General features: G+C 29.8%; 1 protein-coding gene across 1 annotated transcript; it reads left to right on the forward strand.

The window, feature by feature from the left end:
• The first annotated feature begins 3183 nt into the window (after window positions 1-3183).
• Window positions 3184-4143, forward strand: LOC137839083 (uncharacterized). Its single transcript, XM_068648212.1, has one exon. The coding sequence runs from the start codon at window positions 3184-3186 to the stop codon at window positions 4141-4143; it is 960 nt and encodes a 319-aa protein (XP_068504313.1).
• The last annotated feature ends 15112 nt before the right edge of the window (window positions 4144-19255 follow it).

A 19255-nucleotide genomic window follows, 5' to 3' on the forward strand; every position in this document is an offset into this window, starting at 1 on the left:
AGTCTTCCGGAAGACGAAGTGGGATTGAAATGAAATCCAATGATTGTGATTGAAAATAGATCCATGTGTGGTCTATATGAATGATGGAATTGGTATTGGAATTTTACATGAAATTACTAAAGAAATGTTTATGAATTATTAGTCTAAATTGGTTCTATTTCCATGAATTATGTTATGGATTTTCTTTGCATTAGCTTACCCTTGCTTTTCTTGCTGGTTTTGAACTGCGATGATTGTACTACGTACACAAGCAGATGATCTTACAGGTGTCGGAGGGTGTTGATTTTGAAACCTGTATTGTAAATATTTATATTTCTATAAATCCTAATCATGTATTAGGAATGTTTTGAAAAACTCCAAGTTTGTAAAGAAACTGGAAGAACTTTTATTATAATAGTTATATGTAAATTATGGGATATTACATTGTCGATGGAAAGAAGATCATGATACACATTAGTAACAATTGAACAACATTAACTCAAAATAAGTTATGGAAGTTTTTATTTTTTTCAATATGTTAATTGTCATTCTTTGCAGGACGTAGTAAGCACTTTGAAATTTAAGAATAAAATTTTAAAACACTTATTTTTGTAAAAACCTCTTGACCATGGGACTATCAATTAAATTGTTTATCTTAGAATATATCTCTTTAATCTTCTATTGCTTATTTAATTTACTTAGAGTCTTCCCTTTAGTTTCTTTACTGTCATATACTTTTATTCATATTTTTTTAAGTGAAACACTCATAGTAAAGGTTTATTTATTACATAATATTTTTTTGGTTACTGTACAAAATTAAAAATGATAAAATGTGTTTCTTTTTATTGAAAATTAAATTATTTACGTTGATATAAATTTAATAATTATTTTTTAAAATTCAAATATTTATATAATCTCAGGATATTTGTTTAAGAATATTTTAACTAAGTAATCATCAATTGAAAGTTTTATAAATTGTTAGTACTTATTTAAGAATCGTTTTTATCGCAAACATATATACAATAAAACTGTTGCTTAGACCACAATCTGGGATTTGATAAAAAAAATTATTAATAGATTTTATATATAAAGTGTCATTGTTTTGACATTTGTCATACATTCATCTAATGATGCTCATATCTATTAGATCTTACAAGGATACGGTTGAATGATTACGTGAACGAGTCCTTCTTGAATATATGGACAATTTTCCTTAGATTAGTCATATTGAATAGTTATAGTTATTTCATTTATCCTTGAGCATTAAAAACATGAAAAAAAAATTATAATCGACAATGATGAACAAAAAAAAATTATTACTATTATTATATACAAATATTTAAGATTTCAATAAATAAAAGTATAATTTCCTTTCAAAATACTATTAATATGTTAATATGTTGTACTTTGTCATAGTTTTGTCTTTAGAAAACATATTGAACTTTAGAAAGCATATTGAAGAGGTAAGTGTTTTTAAACTATCATTAACTTATTCTTAAGGGATTTGAGATTATATTGACATACCGGAACATAATTTATAATAGTATTTAAGATTTAAATAAATTAACTAATAAATATTTTTTGGAAATATTTCTTAAAATAAATTAAATAAATTAATATAAATTATTCTCCATTAGTTTCTACTTTATTTGAAATTTGATTAATGATATATAAAAATGAGCATATGGAAAGTTAAAACTACCGTTTCATATTGTTTAATACAATTAAACTTGTTACTAAAATATTAGTATATTTTATTTTTTTTAATATATTTTTTAAATTTTGCAATAAATATTATTAATATAAATATTATTTATATACTTTATTTATTTTAATATTTTTTTATTTAGATTTAGATATTATTTAAATACATTTAAATTTAAGATTAAAATAATTTGATATAAAAATGAAGAAAATGGATATAAGAGAATTTTAAGTTATAAAAACAAATAAAATGATGAGAGATACTCAGTTTTAACACTATAAAATAAAGCAAAATGATTTTAGATATTTTACTTGAAAAATAAAATATGTACGAAGAAATATTTTCTGTATAGTTATAGATACATAATAATTTATTTTCTCATTATATATACAGCAAATATAAATTTTTATAGCATTATAATACTTAATGTCATACTATTTAACATTGATGCATTCTAATTTAATGTAAAAATGAATATAAATATTTAGTATTTGAGTTACATTACATTTTTTTGTTTTACAACATAAAAATTAACACTACAAAAAAATCCTTTAATAAAATCCAATTTTAGAAAAAAATAATAATTAGTTGCTACAATGACTAAATTAAAGACCATTTTAAAGACTAAAAAAATTATTAATTTATAGATTAGTTTATATTATTGATAAATAGTTTCTAAATTGATATCTAATTAGCTACCAAAGTTTTAACTATCCTTCAGAATTTAAATTTGGTAACAAAAACTTTTATAACTAACTAGATACCAATTTAAAAATTATTTATCAATAATATAAACTAATTTAGAAGTTAATAATTTTTTTAATCTTTAAAATTATCTCTTATTTAGTCATTATAACAACTAATTATTATTTTTCTCTAAAATTAATTTATATTTAATGATTTTTTTTAGTGTAATGACATATTGATCACAAATATATATATATATATATATATATATATATATATTTGAGGCAAGGAGGGTTCCTTCAATGTAGACACCATACAGGAGTGGTGTTGGGAGAGGTCGACGGAAGGGATGAGTTGGAGATGATGGAGGGTTTGGGCGGAGAAGCGGTGTTTGGTGAGGTAGGGGTGGAAAGAGTGTTTTCCCCTCTAGATGATTGTAATCTAGTTGAAGTAAGGGTAGAGCAGGGTGACTATATGGTTCAGAATACGATGGGGAGGTCTACTGCTATCTTAAAGCCACATAGTGCTTTTGAGAATGATGACAAAAAATTTAGGCTGAAAAATGATGGTTTTGAGGCAGCTAAAATTTGGTGTCATGGTAAGGAAATGGGGTATACTCGGTCTGATCGGGAAGACGTTGTTATCCGCAATCTACTTTCTTTAGAGAGTCGGAACGGCTGCAAGTTGAGGAATGAAAGGGGGAAGTCCAAGGTTCTTAGATGATGAAGATAATTAGTATAAATATAAGAGGGATAGGAGGTAACATCAAAAGAAATTATCTAAGAAATTTGATTAGTAAGGAGGAGGCGAATATGGTGTGTATACAAGAGACAAAATGCACTAAGTTAAGTAAGGAGAGTATTTTTCTTATGTGGGGATCTAATGAAGTTGATTGGGTTGAAAACGGAGCAAGCAATAGTGCCGGTGGGATTTTTACAGTATGGAGAAAAAGTTGCTTTCAGATGTCCAGGTTTATTAATGGTAGGAATTTTTCTATTATTGAGGGGCTTTGGAAGGTCGGGTTGGGGGTTCTTGTCACAATCGTGAATGTATATTGCCCTAGTTCGTTGCGGGAGAAGATGTTGGTTTGGGAAGAGATTAGTGTTCACAGGTTGACACAATTATCTAAGGCTTGGTGTGTTATGGGGGATTTTAACTCTATCAGAAGAAAAGAGGAGAGGAAGAGTTTGGTGTCAATATCCGAGTATAGTAGGGAAATAAAAGGCTTTAATGCCTTTATTGAGAAAGCTGAATATGTAGATATGTCGTTGACTAGTAGAAAGTTTATGTGGTATAAACCAAACGGGTTAGTGAAGAGCAGGATTGACAGTTTTCTAGTGTCAAAGGAATGGTGCGATGTTTGGCCGCATTGTAAACAGTTCGTTCATAGTAGATCTGTTTCTTATCATTGTGCAATAATTCCTAAAGATGAGTATGTTGATTGGGGCCCGAAACTGTTTAGGAGTTTGGATGTTTGGCAAAGTGATAGTAGGTTTAAGGTGTTCCTAAGAGAAAGATGGCCTAGCTATGAGGTGCAAGGTGGGGGAATGTACATTTTCAAAGAAAAACTGAAAAAACTTAAAGTGGATTTAAAAGTTTGGAATAAAGAGATATTTGGGAATGTGAATCAACTGGGTGAAGGGTTGCAAAAGAGGATTAACGAGTTGGATATAAAAGATGAAGAAAATGAGCTTGATATGTACGAAAGGGAGGAAAGAAGGTCTCTCTTAGCATATCTTAACAAAAATCTTTTCAAGCAAGAGGCGATTTAGAAACAAAAAGCAAGACAAAAGTGGTTGAAGCAAGGCGATCTCAATACGAAGTTTTTCCATACATCAGTTAAATGGAGGAGGGCTAAGAACGAGTTACATGGAGTCTTAGAGAATGGTCAGTGGTGTGAGAATAAGGATGAGGAAAAAAACAAGGTAAGAGAATTCTTTGAAGCCAGATTCGTTAGAAATGAAGAGCTTCCGCTCAAGCTAGACAACGTCAAATCTATCTCTATCTCCGGAGAAGATAACCAGATGTTGGTAGGTGTTTTTTCAGAAGAAAAAATTAGGGAAGCAGTGTGGAGTTGTGATAGTTCAAAAATTCTTGGGCCAGATGGTTTTAATATGGGTTTCATAAAGTTTTGTTGGGATTTCATTAAGATGGACATTATGGCGGCAGTGAAAGATTTCGAGGATAACGGTAAATGGCCTAGGGGGTCAAATGCGTCTTTCTTATGTTTGATTCCTAAAGTTGAAAATCCACAACAGCTTGGTGAGTTTAGACCTATTTCGCTGGTTGGATGTCTGTATAAAATAATTTCAAAAGCGTTGTCTTTACGGTTGAAAAAGGTTATTAGTAAGGTCATTGATGTCTGGCAGTCTGCTTTTCTTGAAGGAAGTGGTTTGCTAGATAGCGTGTTAGTAGCCAATGAAGTTTTGGATGAGGTGAAGAGAAAGAAGAAAAAGGGCATATTCTTTAAGGTGGATTTTGAAAAAGCATATGACTCTAAGAGGTGGGAGTTCATTTACTATATGTTAGAAAGGGTCGGATTCTGTAGTAGATAGATTCATTGGATTAAGGGGTGTCTAGAGTCGGCTTCAGTGTCAGTTCTTGTGAATGGTAGTCCGACTAAGGAATTTCTGCCAAAAAAGGGACTCAGGAAGGGTGACCCGCTAGCTCCGTTTTTGTTCCTTATTGCAGCTGAAGGTTTGGCGGGAGTGTCAAGGATGGCAGTTGAGAAGAATATGATTGATAGCTTGGAAATTGGAGGGAAAAAAGTGAAGGTAAACATGTTGCAATATGCCGATGATACCATATTCTTTTGTGAAGCAAACATCAAAAGTGTCTTTAATATAAAAGTAGCTTTAAATTGTTTTGAACTCTCTTTTGGCCTTAAGGTGAACTTCTCGAAGAGCAAGATTGGTGGCGTGGGGGTCGATTAGATAATGATTCATCGTTTTACGGCTATTCTAAATTGTGAAGTGATGGTAACTCCTTTTGTTTACTTGGGAATGCAGGTAGGAGGGTGCCATAAGAGATGGGTGTTCTAGGTTGGGGTGGTTGACAGTCTGAGGAGTAGATTAAGCAGGTGGAAAGGTAGGTTCTTGTCAATGGTAGAGAGAATTTGCCTGATTAAGTCGATACTTTCCTCTATTCCGTTGTTTTATATGTCCTTATTCAAAATACCCTTTGCGGTAGCAAATGAGATAGTGAGATTACAAAGGGATTTTTTATAGGGGTGGGGATATGATGGAAGAAAGGTTGCTTGGGTTTCTTGGAAAAAGGTGTGTGAACCACATGAGACCGGTGGTCTTGGCATCATTGACTTAAGGGTTTTTAATTTTGGCGTTGCTTGGTAAATGGATTTGGCGATTGGGATCTGATAAGGGCGGTTTGTGGAAGGAGATTCTTAAGTCTAAGTACGGGGGGTGGAGAGTTTTGAGAAAGGGAGGGAAAAGTAGTAAGGACTCTCTTTGGTGGAGAGATCTGAAGGAGGTTTGGAGTTCGGAGGGTTGGGGTCGGAATTTTGAAGATGCTATCAAGTGGAGGAGTGGTACAGGGAAGGAAATTGTTTTCTGAGAAGACAATTGGGTGAGCAACGGAGCTTTGAAGGAAGTTTTCCCGAGGTTGTTTTCCTTGAGTTTGTCAAAAGAATCTAAGGTGGCCGAGCTTGGGGTGTGGAATAATGGGCAATGGGCTTGGACATTCGCCTGGAGAAGGAGTCTTTTTGAATGGAAGAAGCAATTGGAGTGCTAGTTCTCACAGGTAGTACAAGGTGTGTGTTTGGACTTGGAAAAGGAGGATAGCTGGGTTTGGAAGGATGGGGAGGGGTTATCATATACAGTTAATTATGCCTATAATCGTCTTAGGAGGGGTCGGGAAGGAGAGAATGTCATTGTGTTTAAACAGCTTTGGAGATGTAAAGCTCTGCCTTCTGCACTTGTTACTTCCTGGAGGGTGCTGGAAAATAAGCTAGTTACTAGGGTTAACTTGGAAAAGCGCGGGATTGCAGTTGAAAATCCTTTATGTAGTATTTGTAGGGTGGAGGTGGAATCAAATAACCATTTGTTTTTTGAGTGCAAATTTGCTTGGCTAGTGTGGAGTCGTTGTTTTGCATGGCTTGGAGTGTAGTTTGTGTCCCATAATGATCCACTGCTAAATTTTTCTCAGTTTAGATTGTGTAATGCGTCTGCTTTAGCAAGTGAGATGTGGGGAGTGATTAAGATTGCAATGGTAAGTGAGTTGTGGAAGCATAGAAACAATGTAATCTTTAATGGGGGAGTTGTCGATGGTTTAGAAGTGGTTGCCTTGGTTCAAGTGAAGACTTGGTCTTGGACTATGTCCAAGTCTCTCTCTGGTTTGTTCTTCTTTTCCGAGTGGTGTCTCGAACCTTTGGTCTGTATGACGATGGTTTCTTGAATTATTTTTTAGCTCAGATTGTATGGGTTGAGTTAGGATTGATTAGTAATTCTAGGCGTCTAGCAGTGTGAGTGTTGAAATGGAGTGTCTTAGGTATTTTATGTTTGTATAAGGGTTGAGCCACCCCTGAAGTGATTCACATTTATTTATTTTTTATTGCCGATAAAAAAAACATATATATTTCCTATGTAACATTAAAAATGTTGAACAAATATCTTATATTCATATCCTTATAAAAAATAATAATAAATTATACATATATCTTTCTTTTATCTAAACTCGTTAAATCAAAATAACAATCAATCAATCTCTCTATAATTACCAAAAATATTTCTATTATCATTTAAGGTTTCACTAAAATAAGTATTAAATAAAAATATAATTTCCTTTCAAAATAAATAATTAAAAAGAAAAAATACTAATAATATGTTATGATTACTAAAATATAACCTATAATAGTATTTAAGATTTAAATAAATTAAATAATAAATAGTTTTTTGGAAAGTATTTCTTAAAATATATTAATGTAAATTATTCTCGATTAGTTTCTTTCTACTCTATTTGAAATTTGATTAATGATATATAAAAATGAACGTATGGAAAGTTAAGATTACCGTTTCATATTGTTTATATTTAACAATAAAATTTAATACAATTAAATCGATTCACTCAACAAATATCCTGAACTTGTTATTAAAATATTAGTATATTCTATTTTTTTATCATTTTTTAAAATTTGCAATTATCATTTTTTAAAATTAGTTGTTATCATGTTAATATAAATTTTAAGTAACAGCATAAACTCAAACAAAAACGCATCCCCTAACGCGATTGTGTTCACATCTTTATTTTATTCTGATATTTTATTTTATTAAACTAAAGTTTAATTATTATTAGTTTTTATTATTCTATATTGATTTTAAATTTAATATTTATTTATATAATTTATTTATCTTTTATATTTTTTATTTGGATTTGAGATATTATTTAAAGATATAAAAATGAAGAAATTGGGTATAATAGAATTTTAAGTTCGAAACAAATAAAATCATGAGAGATATTCAGTTTTAACTCTATAAAATAAAACAAACTGATTTTAGATATTTTACTTGAAAAAGAAAATATCTATGAAGAAATATTTTCTATAAAGTTATAGAAACATATAATAATTTATTTTCTCATTATACTCCTAACTATTAATTTGCATAAATTACTATTATTTTTTAACTTAATTACGTATTTATAAATATACCAATTTTAGGTAATAAATCTAAATTTTCATAGCATTATATTATTTAATGTCATACTATTTAACATTAATGCATTCTCGTTTAATGTAAAAATTAATATAAATATTTAGTATTTAAGATTTACCCCCACTTTCTGTTTTAGAATATATATATATATATATATATATATATATATATTAATTCTCACCGGTAATTTTTAATAATAATTGCAATAAAAGATAAATGAAAAGAAAGAAATTGTTTTTTTCTGTGAAAAGTAAAAAAATGTTTGAACGAGAAGAAAGATGAGAAGAGAGAAGTAGTCATAGCAAGCAGAAACGGACTCAAAACGCGTTTATGAACAACAACTCAAGTCATTCCAACCCAAACAATAAATATAGAACGAAGAAACAAGGAAACACACTGTCCCAGAAGGTTGAGAAAAGCACCAGCTATATATACAGCAGTGCCACTCTGTTTTTCCATATCAAACAAAAAAAAATCCCTCTCTCTCTCTCTTCTCATTCTTCCAATTTCTCGTGTCTTCTTCTATCAAACCCTTCTCTTTTCTCTCTTTCAATAATCAAAAATTTCAGAGAGAAAGGAAAAGAGGGTGTGTGCTTTTGAGTTTGATCTAGAGCAGCTAGGTCAATGGGGAAGCTAGTGGAGATTATTGACCAAGGGGTCAGGATTGCGGCAAGGTTTCACTCTAATTGCCCCCAAACAGGCCGCAAGTACTACCACCCTCCATCCCTCTCCGACAACCACGCCCACCACTCCCATGCCGCTGCCAACGTCGCCGGCGGAGTCAAAGAGGATGCAATTGCTAGGAATTTTGACATAATTCTTTGTTCTGTTTGACAGAACAGAACCATTCTTTTTATTTTCTTTATTGTTCTTTTTGGTAGCTAGGCAATACATTCATGTATTAGTGAGTTCAAGTTAATTCCATCTTGAAATTTAGAGACTTCACTACCCTTTATTTGTATTACTTGCTGATTCCTATTCATTTTATTTTGATATCAAGAATTTTGCTATACAATCTGTAAACAGGTCAATATAAACTCTTCCCCTCCAATAACAAAGAATTTTTTTTTATCAGTATCCTCAAAGGAATACAAAACCTTGTGTAATAGGTATTAGTTAAGTGCAATTTTTCCATAACCACACCAAGATTTGAACCCAGATAAAGGTTTCTTAAAGTTGAAACATTTTCATTCTGAATTGAAATACAAGCTCAGGTTGTAATGGTCAGAGTTGCTTTAGGTTTTAGAAAAAATAGGACATTGTTGCAATTGTTAAAATCTGTTGAAAGTTCATGTAAGTTGTCTGATGTGATGATAATGATAGTACTTGGGCGTCTGCAGAAATGTTTACAGCTGTATATCCTTGTTTGAGCTGAAAAGAACTGCTTCTCTTACAACTCCATGTCTCTGTCCAGCATAATAAAGGCAGTTGAATGTTCTTCCCGAGGGTGTTTTGTGTGTGTGCCTAGTGCCTGCCTACTGTTCGAGCGTGGAAAAAATATTGTTGAAAGGGTCTTCAATTTTTTGCATGCTTGACCTTGATGAGAAAGTTCAAACACTCCAACAGCTGCTAACCCACAATTACTTGAAGTTCCTCACAACAAGGTTATTGTTTGAGAACTTTCGTTATCATCTCAATTTTACTCTATTGCCTGGAAGAAAATAGAGTAAAAAGAATTTCTTAGATGATACTGAAAGTTAAAATCTGTTGAAAGTTAATCTCAATTTTACTGTGATATGCCTCTTTCCCCTTCCTTGCTGATAGTTGAATATATTGGTCATGTTCTTATTGCAAAACGGACAATCAGTGTTTCCAGTCATCACAATTACTAGAAGAGGGTTTTTAGTTCTTATTTTTATATTTATGGCCGGATGTTTATTTGTCAATATCTAAACTATAGTTGTAATGACAAAATTGCCTTGGGAAATAACTATAGCAGGCTAGGTGTAATGTGATTGGAGCAGATATAGATGACTAATAGTGTTGCATTATCACTAAATTCTTCTACTGATATAGAGGACTAAGGACTAAGCTTTTAAATTTGTAGCAACTCATTTCCTCACTTCCTCTCCACATGCAAAGTATTGTGACATTTTGAGGGCCATGTTTCCTCACCACTTCTTTCCATGTTTGCCACCTATGTAGTGGGTAGATACATGAGGTCATATCGTGACACCTTAGAGAGATATAATCATAACATATATAATAATAAAATATAGTATTTGTTATATATTGATGTTTTTAAATTAATGGTACAAAATTAACACTATGTTTATGTTTGGATCAGTTCATATTATGTTTATGTGAAAAAAAAAAGTTTCATTCTTCTTTATTTGGATCCACGGTTATACAGGCAAATCTGAGCTTAAATTTACTAGGGTCATTTGTTTTCGGATCTTCTCTCATGAGCAAAGAAAGCAAACAAGATGGAAGTCATCGAAATACTCTTTGCTACTCTGCATGCATGTGAAATCTGGATACACTCAGATGTCTTGAAACCGTTGAAGCGAGTATAGGAACTGAGTGAAATCAATTAGCATGTAACATAAAGAGAAGAATCGATTGAGTATGTTGTTTTATCTCAAAATCAATTTCCAATCATCACATATTGACTTCAGAATTGAAAGTGCATTTTTTTTTAGTTCAAAATCAATTTGCATGCATTACATTCTGAATTGAAAATCGATTGCGTATGTTGTTTAAGTTCAAATCGATATGCATGCACTTTATGAAGCAAAAATCAATTTTGTTGAGTATAGAGAGTTGAAAAATGATTTTGTGGTGTGTTTAAGTGCACACATAATTAATTAGGACATGATTTAAGAATTTTACATATTTCAAATTTTTATTTAAATAAGACTTTAAATATTTAGGCTTTGTATTTATTTAAAAATTGAATACTTTAGAAATTTTATATATCTTATATATTTATTTAAATAGAACATTAAATATTTAGTATTTGTATTTATTTAATATTTTAAATATTTTAAGAATTTTATACATTTATTTAAATAGAACATTAAATATTTAAGATTTTTATTTATTAAGATTTTGAATATTTTAGGAATGTTATATATTTAAATAGAATATTAAATATTTAGGATTTGTATGTATTTAAGATTTTGAATATTTTATATTTTTATTTAAATATAACATTATATATTTAAGATTTGTATTTATTTAAGATTTTGACTATTTTAGAAGTTTCAAATTTTGACTATTTTGACATTATATATTTAATATTTATATTTATTTTAGATTTATTTATTTTAAATATCTTAGAAGTTTTAAGATTATGTTTCAAATTTTTATTTAAATAGGACATTAAATATTAAATATTTAGAATTTGTATTTATTTAAGATTTTTGAATATTTTTGACTTTTATATATTTCATATTTTTATTTAAACAGAACATTAAATATTTATGATTTGTATTTATTTAAGATTTTGAATATTTTAGAAATTTTATATATTTCAAATTTTATTTAAATAGGCCATTAAATGTTTAGGATTTGTATTTATTTAGGATTTTAAATATTTTAGAAATTTTATATATTTTAGAATTTTATTTAAATAAGACATTAAATGATTAGGATTTTTTTTATTTAGATTTTGAATATTTTTTAAATTTTAATTTTATAGGTTTCTAATTTTTATTTAAATAGGACATTAAATATTTAAGATTTGTATTTTATTTTAGATTTTAAATATTTTAAAAAATTTCTATATTTCAATTTTTTATTTAAATAGAACATTCAATATTTAATATTTTGAATATTTTAATAATTTTATATTTTATTTAAATAGGACCTTAAATATTTTGGATTTGTATTTATTTAAAATTTTGAATAGTTTAGGGATTTTAGATTATTATTTAAATAATACATCAAATATTTTGAATTTGTATTTATTTAAGATTTTGAATATTTTACGAATTTTATATATTTCAAACTTTTATTTAAATAGGACTTTAAATATGTATGATTAGGATTTATTTAGGATTTTTAATATTTTATAAATTTTTAATATTTTAAATTTTTATATAAAAAGGAATTTAAATAATTTGCAGAATTTAAATCAACTCAAATATACGCATAAAATCATTTATATTTAATTTTTATAAAAAATGTATTACAAGAATAAAATTGTAAACTTACATTTAACACCTAAAAAATTCTAAATTTCTTTCAACCATTACATCAGTCACAAGCTCCAGTAAACATTTCTCACATGACATACTTCAATCTAAACACACTCACTTTCTTCACATTTTCCTATCATTAAAAACACTTTAACGATGGTTAAAAAAACCATATAAAGACAATTTAGAAATCGTCATTATTTCGGATGTGTTATAAATAAGTTGTTTATAACGACAACGCCAAAATGATCGTTATAAAAGAATATTATCAACACATAAAGAATTGTCGTTATTTTGGCATATAAATAACGGAAAAAAAAATCTATTTTTAAAGACGGCTCCAGGTGGAGTCATCATTATAAAGATATTTTTCTTTTAAAAAACAATATTTTAAATTTTTATATAAAAAGGAATTTAAATAATTTGCAGAATTTAAATCAACTCAAATATACGCATAAAATCATTTATATTTAATTTTTATAAAAAATGTATTACAAGAATAAAATTGTAAACTTACATTTAACACCTAAAAAATTCTAAATTCCTTTCAACCATTACATCAGTCACAAGCTCCAGTAAACATTTCTCACATGACATACTTCAATCTAAACACACTCACTTTCTTCACATTTTCCTATCATTAAAAACACTTTAACGATGGTTAAAAAAACCATATAAAGACAATTTAGAAATCGTCATTATTTCGGATGTGTTATAAATAAGTTGTTTATAACGACAACGCCAAAATGATCGTTATAAAAGAATATTATCAACACATAAAGAATTGTCGTTATTTTGGCATATAAATAACGGAAAAAAAATCTATTTTTAAAGACGGCTCCAGGTGGAGTCATCATTATAAAGATATTTTTCTTTTAAAAAACAATATTTTTAAAGACGGTTCCATCTATATATGTTTTTTTTAAATATTTTATATTATATATATTCACCCTAATCTTTCATAAAATATCGAATTTCTAGAAAATAAATAAAGGCATATAATATCATAATTTAAATATGAAAAATACGTACAATAAATTAAGTATAGGTAACATTCTACAAAAAGTTCTATAAATATATGAAAAAAAATTGTGTCATTCTAATAATTTATCTATCCTAAGGAGTTATATATGGTTACTAAATATTTTGATCATGTTGTCATCACATACTCCAATGCTTGCGAATCTAGCAGTTGTGGGTCATTGAAAAACTGTGACATTTAAATTTTTTTTGAATTAGTCATGAATAATAAAACCCAAATTTAAAGTATTTTTGTATTGAGGTATTACCTGATCTCAACCTCTATTAGTTCCAGCTCACACAATAGTCAACATCCACTGCATAACATAGTAACTACACTCATAACTTCCAGATTGCCTATTGCACTCAAAATAAATGTTATTAAATGAATAAATGAGACATGTTAAAGTGACTGAACAAATATACTTTAAATACCTTAAGCTGCATTCAAATGAGTTTTTTTGCGTTTGCAGTTCCCCTCCCACTCAACATGTTATATCCAGAATAAATACTGAAATAATAAGATTTCATGTTAAAACACATAATATTATATAATGTATAAGTAATAATAAGTGTTAAATAAAATTGTCGTACCTATCTTTAATGTGTTTAAAATAGTTAGGGGGTTTCTTTATGCAAGGAGCAAAACCATGCAGTGATATGTTCTTGAACATATATGATCAATAGTTTTCAATGACGCCTATATAACAAATCAGTTAGTTTCTCTTATTTTAATAATTTAATATAACTTATTTAATAAATATGGACTTACTCATGGATATACAGAGCAAAATAAATTCTTTTTCCTCCATTCTTTAAGGCAGTGGTGATGTATGTTTGTGTTTTTGACTTCTTGTTTCCAAGTGATTGATGAGTTAAGGGTCTAAAAACCCATATGTATATTGTTTCCCCTCATTGAAGCATAATCCACAAATGTACCTAAATTTCAATAAGTTAGTATTAATATTTATAATAAATCAAAAGTATAAAGATTTTAATAATTGAACTTACATGATTCATAATTGCAGAACTATTATGTTAATCTCTTTATTTTCGGATGCAAGGTCCAACAAATCAGACATGTGAAAGTACAACGGTACATCATTGTGCCTTCCAAAAACATTGACATCCCATGGAACCTCTACGACGGTTGTATCTAAAGTTGTAGAACCTTCCACCAATGCTGCCACAGGATCATTAATGGAGAAATTTGTCTTCTTTTGCAGAGACAATTTTGTCTTAGGTTCGTGCTACTTATCAACAAATAAACAAATAATTAAATTTAGAATGTCTCTGCTACAATTGTCACCTCTGATGTCGGCACAGGAACTGCAACATCACTATAAAGGACCTTCTCCACCGTGACCTTTATCAAATTAGAAGGAAAAGGAACATTGTGTAACATTGTGATCCCTTCATAACACTTACCTAGGGCAAAGAATCGGATGGAAGAATCATAATCAACATATAACTCACATTGGCTAGTTGAACCAAAGTCATCCCCCGATAGATCAATCGTTGAACAACTTCCTTTAGTGTTGACTTTCTTAGTAGGAAGCGGGTCATTTTGTACCATAGTAGGTGGTTGCTGCGAGAGTCTTAAACCTTCCCACTGCTTTTCAAACTCCTTGTCCCTCCGCTTATTAAACTCCTCCATTAAGCTTTCTTTAATCTCTTGTGTTACCTCAGCCTTTATATATTGTCGTAATTGTAGCAAATACTCATGGCTAGGTTGACTGAACGAATGTTCTTTGCTATGTTATGAGGGTCCAAAGTATGACCAAATCCCAACCCCATATCCAGCAACACAAACACGTCCAGGGTGCTCAGGTCGTCTGGTAGCAACATTAAGAATATCATCGCTACCATATGGATTAAAAGTCCCCTATGTTGTTTGCTCAACAAGAGAATCCTACAACAAATGAAAAGAAATTATCAAATGTCAACACACTGAATTTAAAATATCACATTGAGAACATATTTCTTACAATTTGTTCAGCTTTTCGTTGTGATTCCTCATAAGTCCATGTGTTTGATGGCTTTAGACGGACACTCTTCCATTTCTCATGTCATAATGGTGGGACAGAGGCTTCAAAGAATCTACACTATTCCTTTCTTCGATATAAGTAGAACATGCTTTAATCTTTTGTTCAAACATCTTATACTCTAACATCTTATAACCACCACGGGATAATAAGTGTGGGGTCTCATTATGTGCCTGATTGGATTTTGATTTCTTCCGAACATCCTATCATCAACATTCAAAAGTTAATAATACGTTAATATAAACTACATCCAAATAAAACAAGTGATATTAATCTGACATTTCTCAATTTCTCGAATCTTCAAAAACTCCTACCGTTAAAAGCTTTTTTCAATCTGCGATATGGGTGGTACTTTGTTAGAAATCTACGATGCCCGAGATACACAATCTTTCTTCCGTGTTTCAACTGCTCATATGATGTCTTCTCTTCACTTATTGGACATGCTTTATGACCTTTTACACTATAACCTGACAATTTTCCATATGCAATGAAGTCATTGATAATACAAAATAACATTGCATGCAATCAGAAAGATTCATTCTTAAACACATCAAACACATCAACCCCTTCATTCCACAATAATTTCAAATCTTCAATCAATGGATTAAGATAAACATCTATGTCATTTCCATGTTGTTTTAGACCAGAGATCATCATAGATAATAGCATGTATTTGCACTTCATACACAAAGCAGGAGGTAAGTTGTAAATCACTAACAAAATGGGCCATGAACTATGATTACTACTTAAATTTCCAAAAGGATTCATTCTATCAGTAGCTAATCTAAGTCTTAAGTTTCTTGATTCTTTTCCAAATTCAGGAAATTATTTATCAATCTTCCTCCATTGCAAAGAATCAGCTGGATGACAAAGTAGTCCATCACATTTTCTATTATCTGCATGTCACCTAAGTTTTCAGCGTCATCTACATTTGCAAACAAACGCTTAAGCCTTGGAATTATTGGAAGATACCAAACGACCTTAGTAGGAGGACCTTCCTTTGTAAATTCATCATTATATTCTTTTTAACCAACTTTAACTTTATAACATGGCAAACCACACCTAGGACATCTTCTTAAATTACCATACTCATTTCTGTATAAAATACAATCATTAGGACATGAATGTATTTTTCTATATTCCATTCTCATCGGACAAAGAATATTTTTTGCCTCATAATTTCAATTAGGTAATGTATTTCCTCCTGAAAGCATGTCCTTTAGCAATTGAAGTAATTTTGTAAAGCTTTTGTTAGTCCATCCTTTCATTGCCTTCAAATTCATCAACCTTAACATTGTTGATAATCGTGTGAAGTTAATTGAACCAGAATACAAAGGAGTCTCTGCATCATTAGACATATTTCCGAAAATCGCTTGAGCAAAAGATTATGCTCCCACACACGAATCATGTCTTATAATCTATCGTCCATTGGGAAATCAACAAACTCCGAAGCTTGGCGGACACTTGTAAGTGTAACAATTCACCATGCCACGTCCATGTTGTATGATTTTTCAAAAACCCATCACACAAAATATGTTCTCTAATTTTGGAAACATTCAATATTCTTCAATTGAAACAATTCACACAAGGACACCTCATTCTTACTCCGTTATGATTACAAACGACATTACGTTGTGCAAACTGTATGAATTCTTCCACCCCTTTTTCATATGCATCATTTATATGTGGTGCATTAATCCGACATCGATCCATAGAGTTGATCAACTAAGAAAACTATTTAATTCATTATAAACCTAAATCAAAATTGTCAAAAGGTCTTACACCCTTGGACTCGGCATCAACACAAATATTATCTAATTCATTATGAAGCTAAAGCAAAATTGTTGAAGGTCAGACATCCCCGGACTCAACATCAACGCGTTCAACACAAACAAATATTATATAATTCATTATAAAAATTAAATAAAAATTGTCGAATGTCAGACACCCTCGGACTCGAGATTAACATGTTCAATGTATACAAATATTATCTAATTTATTATAAAACAAAATCCAAATTGTCGAGGGTCGGACACCCTCCGACTCCGAATCAACATGTTGCATTCACAAATTAATTAAAAATGTAAAGAGTATTAAAACACTAATAAAAAAAGTAAAGAATATTAAAATACTAATAAAAACTAAAAAATATTAAAACACTAATAAAAAAGTAAAAACTATTAAAACAATAAAAAAATATTAAAACACTAACCTAGCATGAAAAAATGGTGCGGGTGAGCGAAGGCACAAGGGCGACCAGGCAGAGAGGAGTAGCAGCGCGACATAGTAGTGTGCGGTGGCATGACGGAGCAACATGCGGCGTCCTTCGGTGTGTGGGGGCATTGATGGAGAGAGGGAGGGAGGCGGGAGGCAAAGTGGGAGGGAGGGAGGGAGGGAGAGAGGCGGCACACCCTAACACAATGTTTATTTCCAAGGGTGGCACTGTAGTAAAGACAAATGAGAGGGTAACACCCCCGTTTGCTTCAGTGTATAGTTAAAGGTGAGTTGGCGGAGAAAGTGGAGCGTTTTTTGTTTCCTCTCAAGAATGAAGAGAAAAGAGAGAACCCAAAGTTGAAAGCCACGTCATATAGCATAAAAGACCATGGTACCCTTGCTTTTCTTCACTCTATACTTTATGTTACACCAGCCATGCCATGACAAGTGCAACACTGCCTTCATGCACAACGACAACAATGGCACTGTGTACGCATGTTATGCATAAGAGATTCCTACTCTCTTTTGTCGCAGGGAATCTCTTTGACCACACTTGAATACCATCAGTTGGTGAGAGTAGATAGGTCATAATAAAGTGCTCATTCACATATATAAAAAGCATGTTTCTGGGAACTTAAGAATGCACTCAAACAAATTCAAGTTATCCTTACAGACTTTTGCATTGGTTCAATGAGTTTGGAGATGTTCGTGAATTACGAGAGTGGTACAAAAGTGAGTTTGGTATTGCATCTTTGATCTCAGGTTAACATTCATTGAGTTTTGTAACGTACCTAATCGATTATCACTGAAAAACAACACATAACATAATCGATTATGTTGTTAAAAATAGTGGATAATCGATTATGTTAGTGACATAATCGATTATCTGCTCTATGTAAATATAAGCTTAATCGATTATGTTGTAGCATAATCGATTATGCCTCAGAAATATTTGGATAATCGATTATGTGATATTTTTAAGTCAGAGGATAATCAGTTATTTTTATCTTTTTCCAAATTTTCGTATTACGTGATTTTTGTTTTTTTAATCAAATGTGTATGGTTTTCAAGTACAACGTCTTCTTCCTCTAGTTGAATTGTGATATTGTTTTGTTTTTCTTTAAGTATGTGATTTTTTTTTAAATGTATCTTTTTTTTTTAAATTTGTGGTTTAAATTTATATTTTGTTTGGATGTTTAGGGTTTTGAAATTTAATTTGTTTAAAATATTTTAAAGTAATTATTTATGTTAATAAGTTTGTAATTTTATATGTGAATTTTTATTTAAAATTCAATAATTATATTACTAAATTTACTATCCCGTTAAGTTTTTATCTAATTTATTATTACTTTTTTGAAAAAAAAATTTGATGAAATATAAATTTTTATTTTATTTGACATTAATTTAAATTACAGATATGAATATGTTTTTTTAAAATATTATTATTGATAAAAATGTTTTTTTATCTTTTTTATGAAAATTAATTATATAAATTATTTTAAAATAGAAATATTAAGATAGTGATGAAATTTATATGATTATTTAGATTATTTTAATTGAATTCATAAATTAAATATATTTATTACTAGGAATCCATTTAAATAAATGATTTTTTAGAGTGTCATATAAAATTCATTTTAAATATAACGCAGTGCTTAATTATTGTTACTATTTTATTAGCTCAAATGTTTGTTACAATTAAATTTAAAAATTATTCTGCTTATATTTATTGTTATTATAATGGTTACCAATATTATTATTTTTATTGCTATCACGTTTTTTTTTATTCTTATTCTT

Source organism: Phaseolus vulgaris, chromosome 3, assembly GCF_000499845.2.
Source record: "Phaseolus vulgaris cultivar G19833 chromosome 3, P. vulgaris v2.0, whole genome shotgun sequence".
In the NCBI taxonomy this organism is placed as follows: Eukaryota; Viridiplantae; Streptophyta; class Magnoliopsida; order Fabales; family Fabaceae; genus Phaseolus; species Phaseolus vulgaris.